This window comes from Garra rufa, chromosome 24, assembly GCF_049309525.1.
Source record: "Garra rufa chromosome 24, GarRuf1.0, whole genome shotgun sequence".
NCBI classification, from domain to species: Eukaryota; Metazoa; Chordata; class Actinopteri; order Cypriniformes; family Cyprinidae; genus Garra; species Garra rufa.
Window position 1 is genome coordinate 8,453,216 of NC_133384.1, and position 26,334 is coordinate 8,479,549.

The 26,334-nt window shown below is 32.2% G+C and overlaps 1 protein-coding gene across 1 annotated transcript in view; it reads left to right on the forward strand.

The window, feature by feature from the left end:
• The window catches only part of pard3aa (par-3 family cell polarity regulator alpha, a), a 233,055-nt gene that overhangs the window by 111,744 nt on the left and 94,977 nt on the right, over positions 1-26,334 (forward strand). Inside the window, exons 11-15 of the mRNA XM_073830324.1 lie at positions 7,626-7,720; positions 7,865-7,980; positions 10,815-11,000; positions 11,109-11,264; positions 20,132-20,149. Coding sequence (XP_073686425.1) covers positions 7,626-7,720; positions 7,865-7,980; positions 10,815-11,000; positions 11,109-11,264; positions 20,132-20,149 — 571 coding nt within the window. The remainder of the gene's footprint in view (positions 1-7,625; positions 7,721-7,864; positions 7,981-10,814; positions 11,001-11,108; positions 11,265-20,131; positions 20,150-26,334) is intronic.

A 26,334-nucleotide genomic window follows, 5' to 3' on the forward strand; every position in this document is an offset into this window, starting at 1 on the left:
TCATTTGTTCAATTTTCTGTAAATCTTTCTTTCGTCCATTAATTTGTACATTTGTTCATTGTTCAATTTTTTTTTATAAATCTTTCTTTTTAAGTTTGTTCATTTGTTCAATTTTCTATAAATCTTTTTATTTTATTTTGTAAGCTTGTTCAAATTTCTATAAATCATTCTTTCATTGTTTTTTGTTCATTTGTTCAATTTTCTGTAAATCTTTCTTTCTTTCATGATTTTTAAAAGTTTATTTGTTCAATTTTCTGTAAATCTTTCTTCCATTAATTTGTAAATTTGTTCATTGTTCAATTTTCTATAAATCCTTTTTATTATTCTTTTGTAAGCTTGTTCAAATTTCTATGAATAATTCTTTCATTGTTTTTTACATTCATTTGTTCAATTTTCTGTCAATCTTTCTTTATTTCTTTCATGATTTTTTGAGTTTGTTCATTTGTTCAATTTTCTGTAAATCTTTCTTTCTTCCATTAATTTGTACATTTGTTCATTGTTCATTTTTTTATAAATCTTTCTTTTTAAGTTTGTTCATTTGTTCAATTTTTTGTAAATCTTTATTTCTTTCTTTCTCTGTCTTTCTTTTAATTTTTAGTTTGTTCATTTGTTCAATTTTCTAGAAATATTTATTTTTTAAGTTTGTTCATTTGTTTGATTTGATGTAAATCTTTCTTTCTTTCTTTCTTTCTTTCTCTCTTTTATTTGTAAGTTTGTTCATTTGTTTGATTTTATGTAAATCTTTTTTCCTTCTTTCTTTCTTTCTTTCTTTCTTTCTTTCTTTCTTTCTTTCTTTCTTTGCTTCTTTCTTTCTTTCTTTCTTTTATTTGTAAGTTTGTTCATTTGTTCAATTTTCTAGAAATATTTATTTTTTAAGTTTGTTCATTTGTTTAATTTTCTGTAAATCTTTCTTTCCTTCTTTCTTTCTTTTATTTTTCAAGTTTGTTCATTTGTTCAATTTTCTGTAAATCTTTCTTTTTGTTTTTAAGTTTGTTCATTGTTCAATTTTCTATAAAACTTTTTTTATTTCATTTTAGTTTGTTCATTAGTTCAATTTTCTGTAAATCTTTCTTTTTTCTTTCTTTCTTATTTTTTAATTTGTTCATTGTTCAATTTTCTAGAAATCTTTATTTATTTTTTTAAGTTTGTTCATTTGTTCAATTTTCTGTAAATCTTGATTTCATTATTTCTTTTTTTCTTTCTTTCTTTCTTTATTTTATTTTGAAGTTTGTTAATCTGTTCAATTTTCTGTAAATCTTTCTTTCTTCAGTTGCTTTTCTTTTTTATTTTCTTACTCTTGTCTGTGTCCATTATTTATTTATTAGTTTGTTTTTGTTTTATTTCCTTTTTCATGAATGTATTCTTTCTTTGTTAATTTTTTTCTTTATTCCATAAGTAGTTTTTTTCTTTGGTAAAACCATTGTTTGTTTTATTAGTTTCTTTCTTGGTTTTTCTCTCACTTTTTCTTGTTTTTATTTATATATATATATATATATATATATATATATATTTAGGTAAAAATGCACTATAGTAAATGAACAGAAATCAGACATGTTTTAAAGTCTAAAACTGCAATCAGAATTCAAAACAGGTTCACGTGTCTTAAAGATATCCACATAAATGCAGGTTTTGACACAGCAGGTCAGCAAACCTCCAAAGCTGCAAATGCGCCATCCATTAAGCGCTCATCCTGATCTCCTCTTCATCCAGAGCCCGTATCTTTTTAGGATAGTCGAGCATGGCGAGTCGCTCTCTCTTTTTAAGCACTACGCCTGGCATCCCTACTGTGAAAATTACCTCACCCGTCTCCATTAGCCAGACTGGCACGCTTAAGTTCAATTGCTTGCTCGAACCCTTTTTACTCCCCTGAAATCGTTCCCTTGTTTTTTTCCTGCTTTCTCTACCTCTTTTTTCCCCACAGTTTGCAGATGAGCAGCCGTTTCCCTTCACGAGCGCTTTTATGGGCCGCATTTAAAGCGTGCCAGTTTGCGCGGCTGTGAATTGGGAAAGCCAAGCACTTCCATAATTAAACCTAATGTCGCAAAGTGCATTGGAAGACAATAGCGTTCTGCTAGCATTTTTTTTTTCTTTTCGTTTCACAAAACAGTTCTGAGCTGCCACCTGTTTTTGTTTAGCACTTCTTTTTCTCAGCTGTGACAGCAATTAGCCTAGCCGTTTCGTATGGAGCAGCCGCTGTACAGCGCTGATAAACAAGCTAGTTTAGAGCAGTTTTGGGACAGGCAGAGCTCGCTGAGAGCATGTGGTGTAGTCAAGCACAGTTAGGTCTCAACCGCGATGTCGTCCTTGTAGCAGATACAAGTTTATGTGTACAACAAAATGCTGGTAATGATCAAATATTGGCTTGTTATAAAACATAACATCCTCTGTAGGCATATTGTCAGCTTATTAAGTATAATCAAAATAAGATAAGCGCACCGAAGGCAATGTTGTAAGCCTGCGTGACACATTGCATTTTAAATGTCCTCATGATTTATGCTTATCTTGATTTATTAAGCATAATCGTCTGCTATATTTGCCTGCTGGTTATTTATCCTCAAAACTATTTATTTTAATGTAACATCTTGCATTGGTAACAAGCTTCCACAAGCTATAATGGTTTTGGTTGCCAGATATTAAGAGTTTATCCCCCGGCCTACTCCCAGACAAAAATGTAACTTGCACGGACTGATCTTAAAATATATCAGTGTTTTTGTTTTCACTTGAGATGCACACGTCACGTTCATAAAAAAAAATATACTGTAATGTCCTAATTAAACTATGGCCTATTCCTGTCTTAGTCTAAGCCCTGTCTGTGAAACCAGGCCTAAATCATTTTTGTTCTTCTTTTTTTAATATAAATCTGCACAATTTCTGATCAGTGGTTTACTTAATCTTTCCAACCTGGCAACCATATGCAGGCGCTCTCTCTGAAATATGCAGGGTTGCCAGATCCCATATTTTTTAGCCCAAAGCCGATGCAAAATCCGCACAAAAGGGGTAAAAACGAATTATTCCTGTAAATGGTTTTAATATAAACATTTCGATTTTGCTTATTCTGTGTATGTTTTAAATTTAATTTAGATTATTTTAGCAAGACAAGTTTATATCTAGTATATTCATATTTAATTATTTAATCTATATTTTATTTCTCCGCTTGCATGCATTTATTATTTATTCATTTATTTATTTAGTAATAGGTACTTTCAGTTATTCATATTTAGCAATTTTGGTACTTGGAATTATACTTTTAATTTCAGATGATACTTGATTTTACTTAATCTTTCCAACCTGGCAACCATGTGAAGGTGCTCTTTTTGCAATACGTAGGGTTGCCAGGTCCCTGAGAAATTTCCAACCCAAAGGTCATGCAAAATCCACCCAAAGGAATAAGAACTCACAGTTGACATTTGCGAGATTCCCATAAATGGTTTTAATGTAAACATTTCAATTTAGTTTATTCTGTCTGTGTGTTTTCAATTTAATTTAGATTATTTTAGCAAGACAAGTTTATATGCAGTATGCTCATATTTAATTATTTGATTTCTGCTTGTATGCATGTATTATTTATTAGTAATAGGTACTTTCAGTTATTCATATTTAGTAATTTTGGCACTTTTAATTCTACTTTTAATATCAGATGATGTATAATTATCTTTTTTTTTTTTAAATAGAACCTTATGATGGTTTAGTGGTCCAACAAATCAGTACAGTTGTTTTTTTTTTTTTTTTTCAGTGGTTTTAATCTTTCCAACCTAGAAAAATTTCCAACCCAAAGGCGACGCAAAATCCACCCAAAGGAATAAAAACTAATCACAGTTGACATTTGCAAATGGTCTTTAATATAAACATTTTGATTTTGTTTGTTCTGTGTATGTTTTAAATTTAATTAAGATTGTTTTAGCAAGACAAGTTTATATGTAGTATGTTCATATTTAATATGTGTTTTATTTCTCTGCCTGCATGCATTTATTATTGATTTAGTAATTGGTACTTAAAAAAAAAAAGAAAGTCAACTGTGATTGGACAGAGAGAAAACTGGGCTATTTTTTCTTTCTTTTGGGTGGATTTTGAATCAGCTTTGTGTGGACTGAACAAAACTGTACTGCTTTGTGACCTTGGACCACAAACCAGTCATAAGAGAAAAAAAAAAAAGAATTACATTATCGGAAAGCTAACTAAATTAAAACTAAATTTAACTTCATTTGGACAACTTTAAAGGCAATTTACTAAATATTTAGATTTTTTTGCACTCTCCGATTCCAGATTCTTAAATAGTTGTATCTCGGCCAAATATTGTCCTATCCTAACAAAACCGTACATCAATGGAAAGCTGATTTGAATAAAATCACATCAATTAAAAACTCTTATGACTGGTTTTGTTGTCCAGGGTCAGTTGTGAAAAATAATAATCATAATGAACTCTTTGGCCATTGCATTGCAGCCCTACGTTCCTAACATTTTTCGTTTTCTTCTTTCTTTTCTTTTGGGAATTTTGGTTTCTTGTAAAAATATGTATAAATGAGGTGTTTGACTCATCTGCTCTTCAGCTCTTGGTGTCACCTTCGCTTTAGGTGCTGAGCTGTGACAGTTCTTTCGCTCCTCGCTTCCTCTGGAAGCTTTGAATGTCTCATTTAATCTCCTCCTCTCTCTCTTTCTCGGGTCTTCAGGTCTAATTGTACCTGAAAGTCCTGAATGTGCTTTAGTCGGAGGCGTTAAATATGCAGTCTTTATCGGGAAGGTGGCGGGCCAAAGAAACAGTAGTGAGAAATTTCATGTTTCTGTACTTATCATGCACAGGCCTTCTTTGCAATTACATACTTGACTGATTTCTTTTAGCCTCTTAAATTCATTTCCAGTGACCTTTATGTCGTTGCCCTGTTCGGGCGAGAAAGTTTCTGCCGTGCTAATTGTTTCAAACCTCGGCAGCGGTTTGAAGCTAGAGAGCAATGTTTATATTTTTCTTTTTCTTATTTATATAATCTGTGTATAAGTCCCAGTGGAATAGTGAGAGTGAATGCCAGATGTCTGCTCTTCTCTGTGTGTGTTCAGACGTTGTCTTATCTCTCGTGGGCTCTTCTCTTCATTGTCTGTTCACTGACAGTATAATTCAAGCTCACTCTGGAAACAAAAGCATGCAATGAATGCACACCATCCAGTCTGCTTATGAATGAATTAATTACTCCCGAGCACAATGGGCCAGGTTGAGCTGGATGCGCCTTTTATAAAGTCATGCGTTTCTCCTCTGTCAGCGTGTGAAAGAAATGTAGTGTTGTGAAGGCTTGTGAAAATGAACCAGCTGTTTGTATCACAATTTCAGACCTTTAAACAAACTGTTGGATGTTATAGAATTTTATAGTAACTTTAAACTCATTTCATTACAATACGTCAGACACATAGCTTGGGGATCCTTGAACATAGAGACCTTGTGGCTGACAGATTTAGATTTAAGCCACCTGTAGCACCGGCTCATAGGTACTTCTTTCAAAATGACTTGGCATTATAATCCTGTCGGGATCCTTATGATCGGGAATTTAGTTTGAAGGAGCGTGCAGATTTTGCAACGGTTTTAAGCTGGTAATTAGCTTTTTGCATAACTCATTTCTTGTTTGAATAGTGATAAAAGTTGGTTGGGTCAGATTATTTTTTTAACATAAGTGAATGTCAAGAATTTGTTTTTAGTCAGGTTGAGATCACCTCATTTTGGAGATTTGTAAGCAACGATGTGTTCATATATGTGACCCTGGACCACAAAACCAGTCTTAAGTCGCTGGGGTATGTTTGTAGCAATAGCCAAAAATACATAGTATGGGTCAAAATTATTGATTTTTCTTTTATGTCAAAAATCATTAGGAAATTAAGTGAAGATCATGTTCCATGAAGATTTTTTTGTAAAATTCCTACTGTAAACCTATCAAAATGTAATTTTTGATTAGTAATATGCATTGCTAAGAACTTAATTTGGAGAACTTTAAAGGTGATTTTCTCAGTATTTTGATTTTTTGCACCCTTAGATTTCAGATTTTCAAATAGATGTATCTCGGACAAATATTGTCCAATCCTAACAAACCATACATCAATAGAAAGCTTATTTATTGAGCTTTCATATGATGTATATATCATATCATATGATGTAAAATTTAACCTTATGACTGGTTTTGTGGTCCAGGGTCACATATGTCAATGAAACTGAGGGAGAACACATGCCAGGTTAAATTAAGTTAGTTCCGTTTGCCTTGCACATTTATGCTACTGACATGACTTAAATGATATCCCCATTGTGCAACTCATTGAGGAAATGTGTATTTATTTTACGAACAGATTCATGTGTTCATTCATTCGTCTTTCAATTGTTTTTTATGTTTTGCTTGCTCTTTTTATCATTTTTGTTAGTTTATTCGATTTTTAAAGGATTAGTAATTTGTTCATTTTTCCGTACATTATTTTTTCATTCACTTTTGTTTTTGCCTTTGAGTTTTGTCTTGCTTTGCTTTTTGTTTTTATTTGTTTTGTTTTTGTTTTTTGCTTTTTTAGTTTAGTTTTTTTTTTGTTGTTGTTTTTGCTTTAGTTTGCTTTGCATTGTTTTTATTTTATTTTTTATTTATTTATTCATTTATTTATTTTTTAGTTCAGTTTTGCTTTGCTTTTTTGTTTTTTGCTTTTTTGTTTTGTTTTGCTTTGCTTTTTGTTTTATTTTTGTTCTATTCTGTTGTTTGCTTTTTTAGTTTAGTTTTGCTTTGCTTTATTTTTTGTTTTGCTTTTTTATTTTATTTTTTGTTGCTTTTTAGTTCAGTTTTGCTTTGCTTTTTGTTTTTATTTGTTTTGTTTTATTTAGTTTTTTGCTTTTTTAATTTAGTTTTTTTTTGTATTAGTTTGCTTTGCATTGTTTTGTTTTATTTTTATATATTCATTTAATTTTTTATTTTTTAGTTTAGTTTTGGTTTGCTTTTTTATTTTTTGCTTTTTTGTTTTGTTTCGTTTTGCTTTGCTTTGTGTCTTGTTTTTGTTTTATTCTGTTGTTTGCTTTTTTAGTTTAGTTTTGCTTTGCTTTTTTTAGTTTTGCTTTGCTTTGCTTTGCTTTGTTTTTGTTTAGTTTTTTGTTGTTTTGTCTTATTTTGTTTTTTACTTTTTTAGTTTAGTTTTGCTTTTTTGTGTTTTGCTTTGTTTTTTTTTTTTGTTTTTTTGTTGTTGTTTTTTTGGTTGCTTTTTTGGTTTGGTTTGGTTTAGTTTAGTTTTGCTTTGCTTTGCTTGTTTATTTATCAGTTTTAGATCTTATTACAATTACGCTGTTACTTTTAGACAGCAAGTTTTGGACAGATAAGCAGTATTCGTGTTTCTTAAGAAAACTTTTAAAATGTGTTTTAAAATTGATAGGCTGATTAATAAATGCATGATATAATTTGCAGACATTCTTTGTCAGTTTGATTCTGATTAATTGACTGATTGATACACTCTGAAACTTTATCTCTGCCTTTTGATTGATCGCTGCACATTCTTAGAGTCGCACATTGTTGTCATTTCACCAAGCATTAGTACAGTCTCTGATGATCATATATCTGAGCTCCTCTAAATAACTCGCCCAGCAAAATAAGGCCCTAATTGATGAGGCTCCGTGTCTTCGCTGACAGCTCTGGAAACTCCTTCAAGTGCTTGACATGTTATTTCTCGGTTGCCACGGAACAGGCGGCAAAAACTGTGTTATCTGTCAAAGGCGAGAATTGTGGTAAAACTCAAAGAGATGTTTCTTCATGTTTCTGTCCATAATGCATATCACTTCCGGCCGCCGACCCTCTCTAGGGGTACGAGAGGGAGCCGACGAGAGCCACTTCATTGTGTCATTCTGAAAGACTTGTTGACGGCATGACAGGAACTAAACGACCGGGTGGAAATCACACGCGTGAACGCCGCGTTGACGCCCGCGCCGCGTGTGTTCTTCCTGCCACCTTCACCTGGTTGTTGGTTCTTAACCTGAGAGCTGCTATTGTCTGCTGAGAGCCACCTGGGTTGCCATGGCAACCGCTCCGGCACGGGATGATGGGATGTGTGTGTGTGTGTGTGAGGTGTATTATGAAAGGAAGGAGAGATAGGGGCCTCACCTGAATGCTTGGCTGAATCTCTATAACTCGTCTCCAGCCTCTTTGCTCTCGGCAGCTGGACTAAAGCCAAGCACCTGGCATTCTTCAGCTGTGTGTGTGTGTGTCTGTGTGTGCTGAACCTTTCTTAAAACACATTACCTTTGCTTTGTATAAAAGTGCTATAGAGAGTGGATTTTCCCCCCAATGAATCCCTTTTAATGACCTCCCTGCTTGGAAAAAAGCTAGTTTTGGGACATGGTAGCTGGATTTTTGCTGGTCTAAAGTGGTCAGCTGTGACCAAGATGACTTGACTACTAGGTTGAATCTAGCTCTACTAGAAATGATGGCAGTGTCCAAATATCATATATAGTTGTATACAAATATCAGAGTGCTGTAATATGTTTTGCATTGCTTTTTGTTTTGTTTTGTTTTAATTTTGTTTTTTAGTTTTGTTTTGCTTTGCTTTTTGATTTGATTTGTTTTGTTTTATTTAGTTTTTTGCTTTTTTTAGTTTAGTTTTGTTTTTTGTTTTGCTTTAGTTTGCTTAGCTTTTTGTTTTGCTTTGCATTTTGTTTTTGTTTTGCTTTTTTAGTTTTGTTTTATTTTGTTTTTGGGTTTTTTGTTTAGTTTTGCTTTGCTTTATTTTGTTTTTAGCTTTGTTTTGCTTTGCTTTGTTTTTCTTTTTTTCTTTTTCTTTTTTCTTTGTTTTGTTTAATTTTTTGCTTTTTAAATTTAGTTTTGTTTTGCTTTGCTTTATTTTTGTTTTACTTTGCTTTGTTTTATTTTTTTGTTTTGTTTTGTTTTGTTTTGCTTTGCTTTTTTGTTTCGTTTAGTTTTTTGCTTTTTAGTTTAGCTTAGTTTTGATTTGCTTTATTTTGTTTTTGCTTTTCTTGTCTTTTTTTACTTTTTATGTTTAGTTTTGTTCTATTTTGTTTTATTTTGTGTTTTTTTTTTTGCTTTTCAGTTTTGCTTTCCATTTCTTTGTTTTACTATTTGTTTTTTTTTGTGCTTAGTTTAATGATTTTAACTAATTAGTTTAATTGAATGGCAATCAAAGAATGTCTTTTGCTTTTTTGTGGCATTTTTCTAATTTATTTGTTTTGCTTTTTTAGTTCAGTTTTGCTTTGCTTTGTTTAGGCTTTTTTTTTTGCTTTTTAGTTTTGCTTTGCTTTTGCTTTTTTTTTTTTTTGCTTTTTTGTTTTTAGTTTAGTTTTGTGTTTTGCTTTAGTTTGCTTAGAATTTTGTTTTGCTTTGCATTGCATTTTTTTGCTTTTCAGCTCACTTTTGCTTTGCTTGTAGTTTTTTTTTTTTTTGCTTTTTAGTTTAGTTTTGTTTTGCATTATTTTTTTTGCTTTGCTTTTTTGTTTTGCTTTGTATTGTTTAGTTTTTTTAGTTTAGTTTTTTTAGTTTTGTTTTGCTTTAGTTTGCTTAGCATTTTGTTTTGCTTTACATTGCATTGTGTTTTTTTTTGCTTTTTTAGTTTTGTTTTGCTTTGCTTTTTTGTTGCTTATTAAGTTCAGTTTTGTTTTGCTTTGCTTTGTTTTTTAGTTTAGTTTAATTGTTTAGTTTAGTTTTGCTTTGCTTTGCTTTGCATTTTGTTTTGATTTGTTTTACTTTTTGCTTTTTAGTTTTGTTTTGCTTTGCTTTGTTTTTTAGTTTAGTTTAGTTTAGTTGTTTAGTTTAGTTTTGTTTTCTGTTTTGTTTTGATTTGTTTTATTTTAAATTTTGCCTTTTTAGTTTTGTTTTGCTTTGTTTTGTTTTTTTTGCTTCTTTTAGTTTAGTTTTGCTTTGCTTTGTTTTATTTAGGTTTTTTTAGTTTTGTTTTGCTTTGCTTTTTTGTTTTGTTGCTTTTTAGTTTAGCTTAGTTTTGCTTTGAAATGGCGAGAATAAAGTCATAATTTTGACTTATATATACCCAAATTTACTTTTTTAAAATTTCTTTTATTACATAGCTTCGATAGACTGCTACTTGAAAACTTTTATCCCACTGTATATTTCATGCCATTTGTTACATGTTTTTACATGCTTTATATACTTTAGATTTTTTTTATTATTAAAACTGAGGTGTCATTTTATACTCCACAAATTGATCTGCAAAATGATTGTTTTCAAACAGCTATCCTAAAATAATGAAACAATGAATGAATTTACCAATTCTAGTGAACGTTTCTTCCAATTCTGAGTATATATCTCATAATTCAGACTTTTTCTTCATAATTGTGAGCTATAATATCAGAATTGCAAGATATAAACTTACAATTCTGAAGAAAAGTAGAGATTGTGAACTACAAATTTGAAAATGAGAGAAAAAAGGGGGACAAAGCACAATTTACATTTTTTTTTATTCCGTGTTTTTGTCCCAGAAAAAAAATAAATAAATTGTGAGATACAACTTAATTGCAAATATATATATATATATATATATATATATATAAACAAAGACAAAAAGACTTACTTTTTTTAAATCCCTCGAAGGAGGGATTGGTCATTGGTCAAACAGACAGAAAGCCCCGCCCCAAACTCATGCTATTAGTTAAATTGTTGGTGTGCTGGTCTGATTTGAAAAAAATAATAAAAATAAAAATTCACACACAAATTCACATACATATGTTCATATACTTTGGTGGAATGAATGACATGGCTGTATATTAAATTGTGATAAAGTATTTTAATATTGAAAAAAAAAATGCCATTCCATGTTCAACTCATCAATATCATTGTACTTATTCTTTTTCTCTTTAGAAAGAACAAGATGACTTAATATTGACCCCGGATGGAACACGGGAGTTTATGACGTTCGAAATCCCTCTCAACGACTCGGGGTCGGCCGGTTTAGGGGTCAGCGTCAAGGGCAACAGATCTAAAGAGAGCCACGCCGACCTGGGCATTTTCGTCAAGTCTATAATCACTGGAGGAGCCGCCTGCAAGGTGAGGAGCTGCTTTATGATTGGCTACGAGACTCATCACTCATACTTTTTTGTAATTTTCATATATTCTAATGAAACTTTTAATATGTTCTTGCATGTGTGATTACAGGATGGGCGGCTGAGGGTAAATGACCAGCTGATAGCAGTTAATGGAGAGTCTCTACTGGAGAAAACCAATCAGGAAGCAATGGAAACCCTCCGCAAGTCCATGTCCGTCGAGGGCAACAAGAGAGGCATGATTCAGCTGATCGTGGCCCGGCGGATTGCAGGGAGAGGAGAGGTCAGTTATCTACTGTCTGCATGTACAGTAACCCCAGATGTTTGCATTGTATTATCTGGCTCTAAACAATTCTTGGTTTGAATTGCCAGCATGCAAAAGAAGTGCCTTAACTGTACAGTGTCCTTCAAGTCTTTGAAGAAAATGTATTAAAAATTGTTCTGAAGTCCTAAGTAATCAATACATTTTATCAGACTTCAGAATGACAAATCATGAAACTTGGAATATTGTCCATTATTATTCTACACAAATGCAAACATCTGGAATGTTTGAACACAAGAAATATAGTCCCAATGGTTTTTTTTTTTTTTTTTTTTTTTTTTTGCCAGTAGGTGATTACCAAATTGCTTGTGTATTCTCATAGTATTGTGGGTGTGATACGGATAAATTTCCATACAGCTCCAAAGATTCAGTCTTCCTGATTTTGCATCCTCTCAAACAAACATTTGTTTTGATGCATTGCAAGTGAATGCAATGTTCGTACAAGGTGTTTAAAGTGCGTGAAGTACTTGGATTTGACTTTCTGAAATTTAAGGCCTGAAAAACTCTTGAAAAAGCAATATTCCTGAAGAGGTACTTGAACAGTGCTTGAATTATTGAAAGACAATGTATCTGTGAAATAGATGTTTAATTTTGTCATAGCACAAATGTTTCACACACAATTCAAAAAATATCATACCTTTTTCAGTTAATGTCAGACAACAATCGTGCTAAGCAAGTAGTAGTACTGGCAGTGTCATGTAAACATGTCTGAAAAGAGGAACAGATGAACCAGATCAATTTAGTAATTTATGCTGGAACCACTCCGAATGATTCAAACTTTGATCATTCATTTCAAGCGAATCGCTAGCAAAAACCTGGAATTTCATTTTAAAGCATCTGTACAAACCCTGTGAATGGTTTGGTATATTAAAAAAAGTTTTATTAGGTTTTATTCGCCCAACTTGGTTTGAAGATTATCTGACCCAAATTTGGGAATGAAAGCCGAAGGATAAATTCGCAATGTATGATTTGACAAAACGTTGGATAATATGTGGCATAAATTGAAACATTGAACTCTGAATGACTCAAGAAATCAGAACCATTGGTTTTACATAGATTTTATTAATATTTGCAAACAAACAAATAAATAAAAAATAAATACTTCAGTTGGTTATTTTATTTTTTAAATTAAGTAATTAATTAATTTATTTATTTATGTATTGTTTGTTTGTTTGTTTGTTTTGTTTTGTTTAGTATTCTACCATTCAAAAGTTTTGGGTTAGCAAGTCTTGTCAATGTTTTTTTTTTAAAAAGACTCTTTTGGTTAACAAATCTGCATTTATTGGATTAAAAATACAGTAAAAACAGTAATATTGTGAAATATTATTACAATTTATAGTATATGTTTTCTATGTGAATATATAGTAAATTGTAATTTATTCCTGTGATCAAAGCTGAATTTTCAGCATTATTACTCCAGTCTTCAGTGTCACATGATCCTTCAGAAATCATTCTGATATGATGATTTGCTGCTTAAAAAACATTTCAGATTTTTTTCTGATTATACAATGCATCTTTGATCAGTAGAAATTTCAAAAGAACAGCATTTATTTGAAATATAAATGTTTTTATAACATTATAAAATCTTTAGTGTCACTTTTGATCAATGTAATGCATCCATGATGAATAAAACTAATTAAAACACATTACTAATCTCCAATTTTGAATTTGAACGGTAGTAAATACTAGCAAACAAACAAAGAAACAGAAATAAATAAAATGCTTGAAAAGTCCCTGAAAGTCCTGGAATTTCATTTTTACTGTATCTGTACAAAGCCTGTAAATGGTTTGGTGTATTTAAAAAAAAAAAAAAAAAAGTTTATTAATATTTGCCCAACTTGGTTTGAAGATTATCTGACCCAAATTTGGGGATGCAAGCCGAAGACTAAATTTGCAATCTGTGATTTGACAAAACATTGAATAATATGTGGCATAAATTGAAACATTGAACTCTGAATGACCCAATAAATCATAACCATGGGTTTTTACGAATATGAGAGTGTGGATGGTGATTTGACAGACATCCAGCGAAATTGACAACCAGATGCAATACCAACTTTTATCATTCAGTTCTAGAATCTGCCATAGACTTGAATGCTGCATGATAATAAACCAACAGCCAATAGTTCAGTGCCGAATCCTTAAATTCTGATTATGAAAATGACTTTGTCCTGCATAGGGATGAACAGAGCAGCCGTCTGAGTGACTGACAGACAGACAGAGTTGAGTAGTGTGTGTGGACGGGGAAGTTTGACTGCAGAAAAAGTGAATTAAAGTGAGTAGTTCTTATCAGACAGACACAGGAGACGGGCAGAGAGAGAGAAAGTGACACGGGGGGTGTGAGCGGCGGATTGCGATCGAAAGCAATTTGACCGCTGAAATGCTCATGCTGATTTATACTGATAACAGATGGCAGTATGAAATATCAAATATCAACTTCAAATGCCGTCTTTTCCATCCCCTCTCTTTCCCCAGTGCAGTCCTTCGGATGTGTGTTTGTGTTTCGTTCGCACAGAGTCATAACATCTGAAAGTGTAATCTAACACTTATCTTTCTAAAGAATATACGACAGGCGCTTTGAAGGCGCTGCTTTAGGAGGAGATGAAATTCAGAATGATGACTGCTTATGGAAATGAGACGACTGCCGTCTGTGGCCGCGCTCTCGCGCTTCGAGTCGATGTTTCCCAGAGGAAAACGCTATTGCTCAGAACTTGCTCTTTCAGAGCTCAGGGGACCTAATGGAGTCTCCTTTATGTTTCTTCTAGGTATTGGCTTTGTCTCGGATGTTTTTCGTAAAATGTATCGGGAGAAATAAAAATAGATGGTTACAAGGCAGTTGATGGCTTTCAGTAAGAGTACAATGCTATAAAACGGAAGTGGATATTATAGCTCAGATTATTTGCTCTTTAAAATCTGCAAATTCAATAGTTGGTTCCTTTAGACTGTTTTCAGCCATACACTATTTTATTTTATTTTATTTTATTTTATTTTATTTTATTTTATTTTATTTTATTTTATTTATCACAAATGTCACTTTTGTTCAATTTAATGCATCCTTAATGAATAAAACTAATAAAAAAAAATACTGACCTCAAATTGTTGAATGGTAGTGTATAGAAAACAAATAAATAAATAAATAAGAAATAAATAAAACTGCATGCTTCAGTTGGTTCATGTTTAATTTATTTTATTTTATTTTATTTTATTTTATTTTATTTTATTTTATTTTATTTTATTTTATTTTATTAACACATACTACCGTTCAAAAGTTTTGGATTGGTTTTTGAAAGAAGTCTCTTTTGGTTGCCAAATCTGCATTTTTTTGGATTAAAAATACAGTAAAAGCAGTAATATTGTGAGATATTATTACAATTTATAGTTACAATTAACAATTAACTGTTTTCTATGTGAATATATAGTACATTTTAATTGTCGTGATATACTAATTTGCTGCTCAAGAAACATTTTTGATTATTATCAATGTTGACAAAAGTCGTGCTGGCAAACATTTTGTGGAAACCATGATACATTTTATTTTTCAGGACAGTTTGATGAATAAAAAGTTCAAAAGAACATAATTTATTTGAGAGAGAAATATTTTTTATAACATTATACATTTATTTGCTGTTACTTTAGATCAATTTAATGCATCCTTGATGATTAAAACGTATTAAAAAAAACATTACTAACCTCAAATTTTTGAATGGTAAATAAAACTGCATGCTTCAGCTGGTTTTTATTTTTGATTTTATTTTATTTTATTTTATTTTTATTTTATTCATTCATTCGTTTATTCATTTATTTATTTATTTATTTATTTTTGTTTTGTTTTATTTTCTATTTTCTTTTAAACATACTACTGTTCAAAAGTTTGGGTTGGTAAGGTTTGTCTTTGCTGTCACTTTAAATCAATTTAATGCATCCCTGATATTTAAAAAAAAATACTTACTGACAAACTTTTTATATATTTTTTCATAGTTAAAAAATATATAAATATGTGACCCTGGACCACAAAACCAGTCATAAGGTTAAATTTTGCAAAACTGAGATGTATACATCATATGAAAGCTCAACAAATAAGCTTTCTATTGATGTATGGTTTGTTATGATAGGACAATATTTGGCCGAGATACATCTATTTGAAAATCTGGAATCTGAGAGTGCAAAAAAATCAAAATACTGAGAAAATCACCTTTAAAGTTGTCCAAATTAAGTTCTTAACAATGCATATTACTATTCAAAAATTACATTTTGATATATTTATAGTAGGAATTTTACAAAAAATCTTCATGGAACATGATCTTTACTCAATTTCCTAATGATTTTTGGCATAAAAGAAAAATCAATAATTTTGACCCATACAATGTATTTTTGGCTATTGCTACAAATATATCCCAGCGACTTAAGACTGGTTTTGTGGTCCAGGGTCACATATTATATAATTTTATAAAAAAGTAAAAAAAAAAAAAAAAAAAAAATCAATTCAATTCAATTTCAATTCAATTCAGTGAGACACTGTGTATAAAAGTGTATTGATGTGTGCTTGATGCAAAACAGGAATGTGAAACATTCTAAAATAAGTCACACAAAATTCCACAGGTTTGGAAATCACATCCTATGCTTTGAAGACATATAAAAACACATTTTATGCATTCCTGTTTGTCAAAGCTTTCACATTTGTTGGTGAATCAGACTGCACCGCTCGTGCTGTATTTGTATTTGCGTGCATCCAGTGAAGACAACACAACAGAGAGAAGAAATAGCCTTTGTAGTACCTTTTATACCCAGTCTTTCTTTTCCTGCAAACTCCGAACCTGACCAAAATAAAATGTCTTTTGTAATCATTCACGGATATACCCTCGACACACACCGAGAGCACACTGCTGCGCTCAGATCAGCCTTTATTAGCGGCTGTGTGGAGTTGATTGGTCCCGTTTGAGAGCAACAGACCTCACGCTGACTTCCTGTCCCCTCACACACACACACACACACACACACACACACACACACACACACACACACACACACACACACACACACACACACACACACACACACACGTGTGTCCCATCTATCCTCTCTCGCTCGTCCCAACCAAGGTCACCCGTCGCCTTCAGGAACGCCTGGGCTGAAGGTCGCTCTTATCTGTCTGTCAAATGAGGATGAGGACGGTTGCTTTCATCCTTTTCATCAAACTTTGAAGTGTAGCCGGGCTCCCGCTGTGTACCAACATACACCATAAATTGCGCTTTGATATGGCATTCAGAGAGAGAGGGAATGCTGAAATAAGAAAAAAGAGAGAGAGAGAGATGGAAAGAGTAGTGAAAGTGGAAAGAAGAGGAGGAGGATGAGGCCACTGAAGGAATCAGAGATTGTGTTCATGGGGACGGCGGCGCTGCTCTCTCTGACAGCCGGCAGTTTGCTACTGTCATACAGCAAATGCAGGAAAACAGAGGCCAGCATTAAAATGAATAAGATCCATCACTGTCCGCTGGCCTGTGTGCATGTGTATGTGTGCTCGATTATGTTTGGAAGAAGCACATTCTGTCTCTGGTCCTGTCCTGAATGTGAAACGATGTCCTACATAGTCAAACTAAAGTTCTGTTGTTTCAAAGAACAGCAAGTTCATTCGCTCATTAGTAATGGCAGGTATTCATATGGAAGGTTTTGTCCGACTACAAATACCTTTTTGCATGTTTGCATAGACACTAAACACCCGCATCTGAAATATATGCACATTTTAGAAGCGCATGTTTTATACAATTTTTATGTTCATACAATATTGAATTTACTAAATTAATAAATTGATTTCATTGAATTTAATAACAAAATAATTGAAAATGGTCACCTTGTCATCAAATTCATTCATTTGTTCATGTCTCTGTTCATTGGTTTATTCATTCATTTATTTGTTCATTCATTCCATTGTTTGTTAATTTGCTTGTTCATTCATTCAATCATTCATTCATTTGTTAGTTTGTTTATTTGTTCGCTCTTTCATTTAATCATTCATTAATTTGCTCATTCATTCATCCGTTCGTTAATTTGCTTGTTAATTAATTCATTAATTAATTCATTTGTTTGTTCATTTATTTGTTCATCCATTCATTTGTTTGTTGATTTGTTTATTCATTCACTCAATCTGTTACGTGTTTGATGATTAAAAGGGATGATTCATTCATTTGCTCGTTCATTCATTTGTTTGATTTGTTTGTTTATTTGTTCAATCATTCATTCATTTGCTAATTCATTCGTTTGTTCATTTGTTTGCTCATTTGTTTAGTCGTTCATTCATTCGGTTGTTCGTTCATTCAGTTGTTCATTTATTTGTTCCTTTGTTCATTAAATCATTTGTTCATTTGCTTGTTCATTAATTTGTTCATTTGTTCATTCATTCATTCATTCATTCGGTTGTCCATTCATTCATTTGTTAATTTGTTCATTCATTTGTTCATTCATTCATTTGTTAATTTTTTGTTAATTTGTTCAATCATTCATTCATTCGTTCACTCATTGGTTTGTTTATTGTTTTTATTGTTTTTTCATTCATCCTTCCATTTCTTAATTTCTTTGTTCATTCACACATTTTTTCTTTAATTCATTCATTTGTTTGTTAATTCGTTCATTTGCTTGTTAATTAATTTGTTCGTTTGTTCATTTGTTTGTTCATTCATTCATTAATTTGGTAATGTTACAACCCGTGGCTCAAAGGGAAGCAACAAAAGAGGGACGCACGGAAACATAAGGTCGAATTGGAAAAGGCTTTATTCAACTTAAACATAACTCACTGAAAAGAAACAACGAAACATAATAATATTCCTGTATACGTCAGAATCAGTGTGTAGCGCAAGGTGCCTGAGTGCAACATTGTAATGTACTGATGGTGCAGTGTAAAAGGTGCTGAAATTAACCAAACTCCAACCTAATACAACCCAAAGTCCAAAACCCAACTCCTGTTTGCCTCGGCTATCGCTCTTTTAAAGGAGCACTTGGAGCGCAGCGGCAGGTGCATTCAATCTGCAAATTGCCGCAAGTAGAACCGCCAATCACATCTCACAGGCTCAATGACGGAAACCGTCACAGTAATTTGCTCATTTATTTATTTGTTCATTCATTTGTTCATTTTTCGTTAATTATTAATTTCGTTAATTATTCGTTCAATCATCTATTAATTAGCTTGTTCCTTCATTCAATTGTTTATTTGTTCATTCATTCATTCATTCATTCATGCATTTGTTCTTTCATTCATTAATGTTTCTTTAATTCATTCAGATATTTGTTTGTTCATTCATTCATTCATTCATTCATTCATTAGTTTGTTTGTTTATTCAATTGTTCTACTATTCTACCAATGCCTGAACTTTCAAATGTTAGGATCATGTTATTATTTATATGTAGACACATGGACATTAAAAATTTTAAAATATACAAACACTCTTATATATTTTTGAGTAGTGTTTTTATTGTTAACTAAAACTAAAAAAGTGTTAGCTGAAATAAAAACTAAATAAAAACCTAAAATTTGAGATGTTACTAACTGAAATAACTAATTAAAATAAAAGACGTTTACGTTAAAGTACTAAAATAACTAAAACTAAAACTGAAATAGATGACAAAAGCACATAACAAAATGAGTAACATTCAAATTAACACTGAAAATAGAAAAATAAAACCTAATTTGAAATATTAATACTTTAATAGTATATAAACAATATTAAATTTACACTGTTGTTGAGTATAATATACTCCAGAGAAAATCTGTTAATATTTATTTTATGTTTCTAAATCTAAGAATACATAAATACTTTTAGTTTTTTCTGGTCCTCGAATCTGATTGGCTGAGAGGAGTGCGATATTCTAGTATACTAGTGGTATTTCTCACAGCGAGCAATTTGTTAAAAAAAATAAATAAATATATTTTTTAAATATTTGAAAATTTGCTTTAATGTTTTCATCTCAGCACTCATGAACCCGTCGAGAACTGCCTTACCTCGGCCGGATCTTTTGGAATTTGCAGCTGGCCTGTGTCTTGAGCACCTGTAATGCTTTCTAGGAAGGCATTTCATGATTTTAAGTTGTAAAGTGTCTGTTTCTGACTGAAGACATGTCTCTTTCAGCTCATAGATTGAACTCAGAAAGGCCTGACATGCAGACAGTGACCTGATTTTGTCAAAATGACAGCAGATCCAAAGTCTGAAACTGTAAATGAACGGTTTAATCATCAGCCGCTGACTTGAGTGAAACGCTCTTGTCTGAAATGGGTTTCAAATTGAGAAGTGCAGCGGAGAATCTGGACTATCTCTCAGACCGCCTTTGGTAATTGAAGCAGTGATGTTCTTCATAAGGGATTGTCGTGACCCAGATAATGATGTAACGTATTATTGGTCATTGCGTTTTCTTCTCCAGTTCAATAATTGAGGCTGAGCTTCAGAGAGCCGGCGATCCCAATCGATGGCTTTCGGCTTCTATTAATATAAGGTCGTAAGTTCTGAGGCAATTAAAAGTCTTGCAGTCATTTAAATTCAAATAATTTCTTAAAAAGCTTACGTTGCTCGACTTTGAGTAATATTACAGGACAAAAACAATATTCAAATATAGAAAACTTTAAGCAAAAATGGAGGTTTCGGTAATTGATGCACTTATTACTCGCTTATAAATGTTTGAGTATGAAGTTATCAAAGTTCAGCAGAGTGTTCAAAGACAGCCTCTGAGGATTGTGGGTAATTGGGAGCGTATGTTCCTCATCGTAAAGGTCGGCATGTGAGCCTATCAGCACTGGATTATTGAAATGAGAAATTAATACATTTCCTCAGATTGAGTGTGACCAATTAGTTTTCCACGCCTCTGGTGTGCTGTTAAACTGGCTTGTGTTTGTCTGTGACACAGCGCTGTCATTATGCCTCAATCAAGAAGTGTTTGTGACATAAGAGGAAATGACCTGCAAGTGTGTTTAGCTGTATTTGTTACAGGGTTAAAGATTAGTGCAAAAATGCCATTGACCTAAAACATGTTTAGTTCTTTATTATGTATTATTTGCATGTTATTTATAGATTTTGTATTGTTTATATAATATTTATAGCAAAGTATTTATCATTTTTGTACATAAAGAAAAATTAATAAAGTGACAAATTAGATACTGAGCTTAACATAAGGAAAAATATTGAAAAACTCATAGTATAAGAACAACTTAAAGTACTTAACAAATAAAATTAATACTTTTATCATGCCACTCTCATTTTAAATGACATTAAAGCAACACAAATTGTTTAGTTTAATTTAAATAATTTAATTTTCTTTAAATTTGTAATTTCAGTAAAATAAAAAAGGAAGATTTTTGTTTATTTATTTTAGAATAAAAATAAAAAAAAATAAATAAAAAAAAACACTACTGCTCAAAAGTTTGGGATTGGTTAGATTTTTTTATGCTTTTTAAATGAGTCTCTTATGCTTATTAAGAAAGGCTGCATTTGTTTGATTAAAAATACAGAAAAAACTGTAATATTGTGAAATATTATTGGAATGTAAAATAATGGTTAATGGTATTTTAATATACCATTAACCATTATTTTATTTTATTTTTTATTTAACTGAAATTACAAATTTAAAGAAAATTAACCATTATTTAATGCAAAAACCATTATTTAATTTCTGCAAAAAATAAATAAAAAAAAAAAAATTTCAGGATTCTTTGATGAATAAAAAGTAAAACAGAATATATATATATATATATATATATATATATATATATATATACTTTTTTAAAGAAATTAATATTTTTATTCAGCAAGGATGTATTAAATTGATGCAAAGTGATAGTAAGGACTTATATTTTTAGAAAAGTTGTCTATTTTGAATAAATGCTGTTCTTTTTATCTTTTTATTCTTCAAAAAAAATCCTGTTAAAAAAAATTGAAGCATCACAACTGTTTCCAACATTGATAATAAATCAGCATATTAGAATGGTTTTTCAAATGATCATGTGACACTGAAGACTGGAGTAATGATGCTGAAAATTCAGCTTTGCATCACAGGAATAAATTATATGTTAAAGTGCATTAAAATAAAATAATAAAAAAAAAAAAAACGATATTTTAAATTGCAATAATATTTCACAATATTACTGTGTTTTTCTGTATTTTAGATCAAATTAACACAGCCTTAATGATCATAAGAGACTTCTTTAAAAACAAACTTTTGAATAGACATAATTTTGCTAATCAATGCCATTTTATAATATTTGGCCTCCTTTGTAACCCTTTTGCTATAAACAACCCCATACATTCAATAACACAATGCATTTCATTAAAACAGGTTTTTAATATTCAGTGTCAGTGATTTTTTTTTTCCAAGTTCTTTTCTTTTTCTTGACTCTTAAGTGTGAATTTGCATATAGCACACCCATCGTCATGCATATTCATGAGTAATGTCTGAAGAACTGTGAAGGGCCCTCTGGTCCACTGTTTTATTCACGGTTTCTTTGAGGATATTTTCTTTTTTCTACAAAGAGAAATCAAAGTTATTCCACATAGCTCTGTGTAGCGTGCTGGAAATCCTTCAGGGAGCTGAGAAATGCACACGCTGTCCTCACTCGGAGACGCTCGCTTCTTTGAAAGTATGGTATTTGCATCAAGCCAAAGATAGTTTGATGTTTTACAAAAGTACTGTTTAAGATATTCTTAGAAGTGTTGCTCATTGCCTTCTATTATTTCCCCCTTGTTCAGGTTATTTGAACTTTGTAGATTAGTCTCAGAGGAGGTGTACAGTAACCTGTAGATGTTTGATGCAGTCTGCTCTAATTGCCAACCAATGAAAGAAAGAGAAAATGTAGTGAGTATGCAAGGCAACCACATGCTGGCAGAATTTTTGCTACGTAACAGAACTAAGACTCTATTTTGCATCTGGTAGATAAATTTACTTAGGTAAATGTGCTTGGGATGCATCACTGCATAAAATATTAAGACTGGTTATCAGAGAATTTGTTTTTTGTCACTGAGGTGGCTGATTTTTTTTTTTTTTTTTTAAGGAGTTAAATTTAAAGAGTTATAGTTCACCCAAAAATGTAAATTTGCTAAAAATGTTCCGTCAGAATGAGAGTCCAAACAGCTGATAAAAACATCTCAATAATCCACACCACTCCAGTCCATCAGTTAACATCAAAGACAAAGGATGGAACAAGTACATCAAGGCGTTTTTAACAAAAAAGTCCATAATTCATAAAAACGATTCCTTCAGTGAAAAAGTGGTCTGGTCTGAATCAGAAGAGAAATCTGCACAGATCAAGCACCGTTTACAAGCCAAAACAGGCTGAAACAGCTCTAAACAAATATGTGGCTTGATTTTGAGAGAGTGGATTTTTTTTTTTTTCACTGGAGGAAGAATTATTATGGATTATGGGCTTGCATTTTAGTTAAAAACGTCATAATTATGAATTTGTTTCTTACAAACATGAATCTTTTCTCTTCTCAAAGTGTTAATTGATAGACTGGAGTGGTGTGGATTACTTGCGGATTATTGTGATGTTTTTATCAGCTGTTTGGACTCTCATTCTGACGGCACCCATTCACTTAGGAGGATCCATTGTTTAGCAAGCGATGGAATGACAGATTTCTCCAAACCTGATGAAAAAACCAACTCACCTACATCTTGGTTGGCCTGAGGGTAAGTAAATGTACAGCAAATTTTGGTTTTTGGGTGAAATTATTTTCTTTAAGTGTCAAAGTACAACAGGTTTAAACGCATGTAAGGTCAGAAAACACTGTAATTTTTTCTCAGAATATACATGTATACATAGTCATTTGTCAATGTTTTCGAAACAGCTTGAAGCAGCTTTGAGCGTAATGTCTGTAAACTCCTCCCTTCCATAAGCCTACTCTGCTCTGATTGGTCAGCTGGCCAAGTCAGTTGTGATTGGCACAGAGAGAAGTACTCTGTGCTAAGTAGGAGTAAATAGTGTTGCCAAGTCCGCATTTTGTTTTTGATGTCCACGGGTTAAAGTGACCCCAGTCACATCATATTTAGCCCCTGCAATGTGAATTTACCAGGGGAACCCCAACAAAAAATGTGTATTTTACACCAGAACACGGTTTTTAACTGGAGACCCCCATCGAAACAAAATGAGGCTAGTTTTGAGTAGCAATTGGGTGGATTTTGTTGTGAAAACGTGGCAACCCTGAGAACCTTTACATAAAACAATAATATAGTACTCCGTTCATTTCTTAAAATAATGACATAAAATCATTTTGTTTAACACTTATGCAAGCAAATCATGCACACAGCTGAAGTTTAGCTGCTAAACTGTAAACACAAAACAATAATAGTGGATACGTTAGCCGAGAACTGATGAAACAACAGTTTGTAAACCAAAATATGTCTAAGTTACATTCTTTGTTATTACACGAAGTAATTACAGATCTGGCCATTAAAAATGCGTCTTTTTTCACGCGGCAGCCTGCAATTCAGCACGCGTCGCCACGCGGCGGCCTGCAGGGGCTTTTTTAGGTTTTTTTAAAACGTTGTTGCGCTTCATATAATATCCACCAGGTGGCGCAAGGAACAACATTCTGTGGCCAAGCCCTGCACAAAGAGGGCTATTTGGACAGTATTTATGTCTGTTGTTTCAATATCTGGCGCCATAATCGGTAATTCATTCTGTATGTAACGGCAAAGTATTTATAATTTCGTTTCCTTTTTATTAAGTTAATTTAGAAAAAAAAATTGGAGCATTTTTGTTCGTTAAACGTAAGCTTTTTGTTTCTTAAAGGCCAAGCGGCAGACAGTGAGTTGACCTACTCTTTCAATTTGCCTTCTCAAATCACGAATTGGCTAAACTAAAATCCATAGATGTAAAATAAAAGAAATAAATAATAATAGATATAAATATGCGCTATTAGGTGCATATCCAATCGTTTGTGCGGAGAGAGCAAAACACATTTTTAGGACATGAAGGCTCAAGCTCGATCAGTTACATTTTTTTTTCAGTGGAAAATATTTAACCGTTATTTTTTTGTCAGACATGATAAATAAATATGTAGAAAGACTTAAATTACTACTTAACGAAAAAAACAAATAGAAAACAAAAACTGTTTTTATTATGTAGCTAGTCCATAGAGATGCATTTCTCTCTAAAGGCGCGCGTCCAACGAGGATATGAGGACTGTTAACTGCATCATCACTGACTCAGAAAACAGTAGTTTCTAAATAAATATTTGTAACGTTAGCCGTTACGACTCAAAACATTGCAGGCATTACTTTACACGTTCATGGCTAAACTATGATCGTTTTTAGCCAGGGTAAAGTTAGACTTAGACACTTCAGTTTACTGACATTGCTAGATATTACCTCGTCTCGTCGGCATGACATTATGGAAGCTTAACAGAATGTTTCTTGAGCGAGTCGCAACTTAAATTTGACAGCAAAACACTCGTTTACAAAAAAATAAGGTGAACAGAAAGACGTAAGCTAATATTAGCTTGTTCACATCGAAAAAAAGTCCGCTCAAAACAGCCATGTTTTGCATCGGAGATTCATTCAACACAAAGTTCGCCGCGGTTATTGGCGTCAGTACACTAACGTAACAGCTATAATCAGCTGTCTGTCAGAAGATAAAGAACATTTTGGAGTTAGTTTTTTACCTACCTCATGACGAAGTAGACAACTTCATCAGTCGATCGTGTGGCAGAACCAGGCTCGTGTCATGGCGCGCTCCTGATGTAACGTTATTGTTAAAACGTGCCCCTGAACACCAATGAATGAACTCCGAAATACAACACAGCCAGGGAGTATCCCGTAACACAAACTGTTGTGAAAGTTAAAGAATAAACTCCAAAAATTTAACTCTTTCACACTTTTTTGCCTAACTCCTGATTTTCGAACTCCAGCAATTTGCTGTACACAAATGAAGCATTTACCCACTTCTCAAGGCACCACTACACCACAGATTTGCAATTTGCCGTGCATGTGATAACGCATTGTTTGTTTTGCTTACGGCCATATGTGTACATGTGAATGAACAGTGCGTACACCGTACATTTGTACTTTTTGCAACGCTACAACATTTTTTTCAACATCTTGAAATGTGTGATAAACATCGGCGCATGTCCTCTGATGTAACATTAAGAACTAGCGACAACGTATGATGACGTATAACAGTGTTGTAGTGGTTTCCCATTCCTTAGCTAAGCTAAGCTACAGCAGCAACACGGCAAAAGTAGTTTACTACATCTAAGCTATTTTTCAAAATGTAATTTTTCTACATGGTATGAACCATCATCTTACCAAATCAATGCTTTCTCAGTGGTCAATAAAATTGTCAGTCATACAGGCATAAAAGTTCAGTTTAACGTTACTTGTTTATTCAACAACGCTTCCAAACCAATTTGGCAACAAAAATCAGCATCATTTACAGGGCTGGATTTATCTCATATTGTGACATAGGCAAACAAAATTTTGGAGGGTTGAATTCTTTCTTTTAAAAAATGTTTTGAAAAAAAAAAGGCACTTGTTTCTGAATATTAAACGAATAAAACAGGGGAAACACAACAATACTGAATAACTGAATAAACTAGCCATACAAAGATTGATTTCAAAGATTTCATGAGAGCCTGATTTTTTTAATTCTCAAAATTTATAGAACAGAACATGGAAGTTTGAAGTATCAAGAATATTATATCCGCTCCTCGAGTACAATACCTTTTTGGACGCCTTGAGAGAGAAATTTATCTTTACGGATTACATAAACGAGTTTTTGTTTTCAATTTGTTTTATTTCGTTAAGTAATAATTTAAAGCTTCCTATAGATATGATTATCATCTCTGTAGAAATTAATACAATATTAAATAATTATATAGGCGATGCTGTATATGCTAATGATGTCTGTGCGCAATGTAGACAGCATTCACAAGTTTATCATGAATAAACATTACATAAAGTACTTAAAATTTAATAGCCTCACAAGAAACATTTTATGCATCCCAGAGTCTTGTCCATTAACTGACCTTCTTTTTTTCCATAATATTTG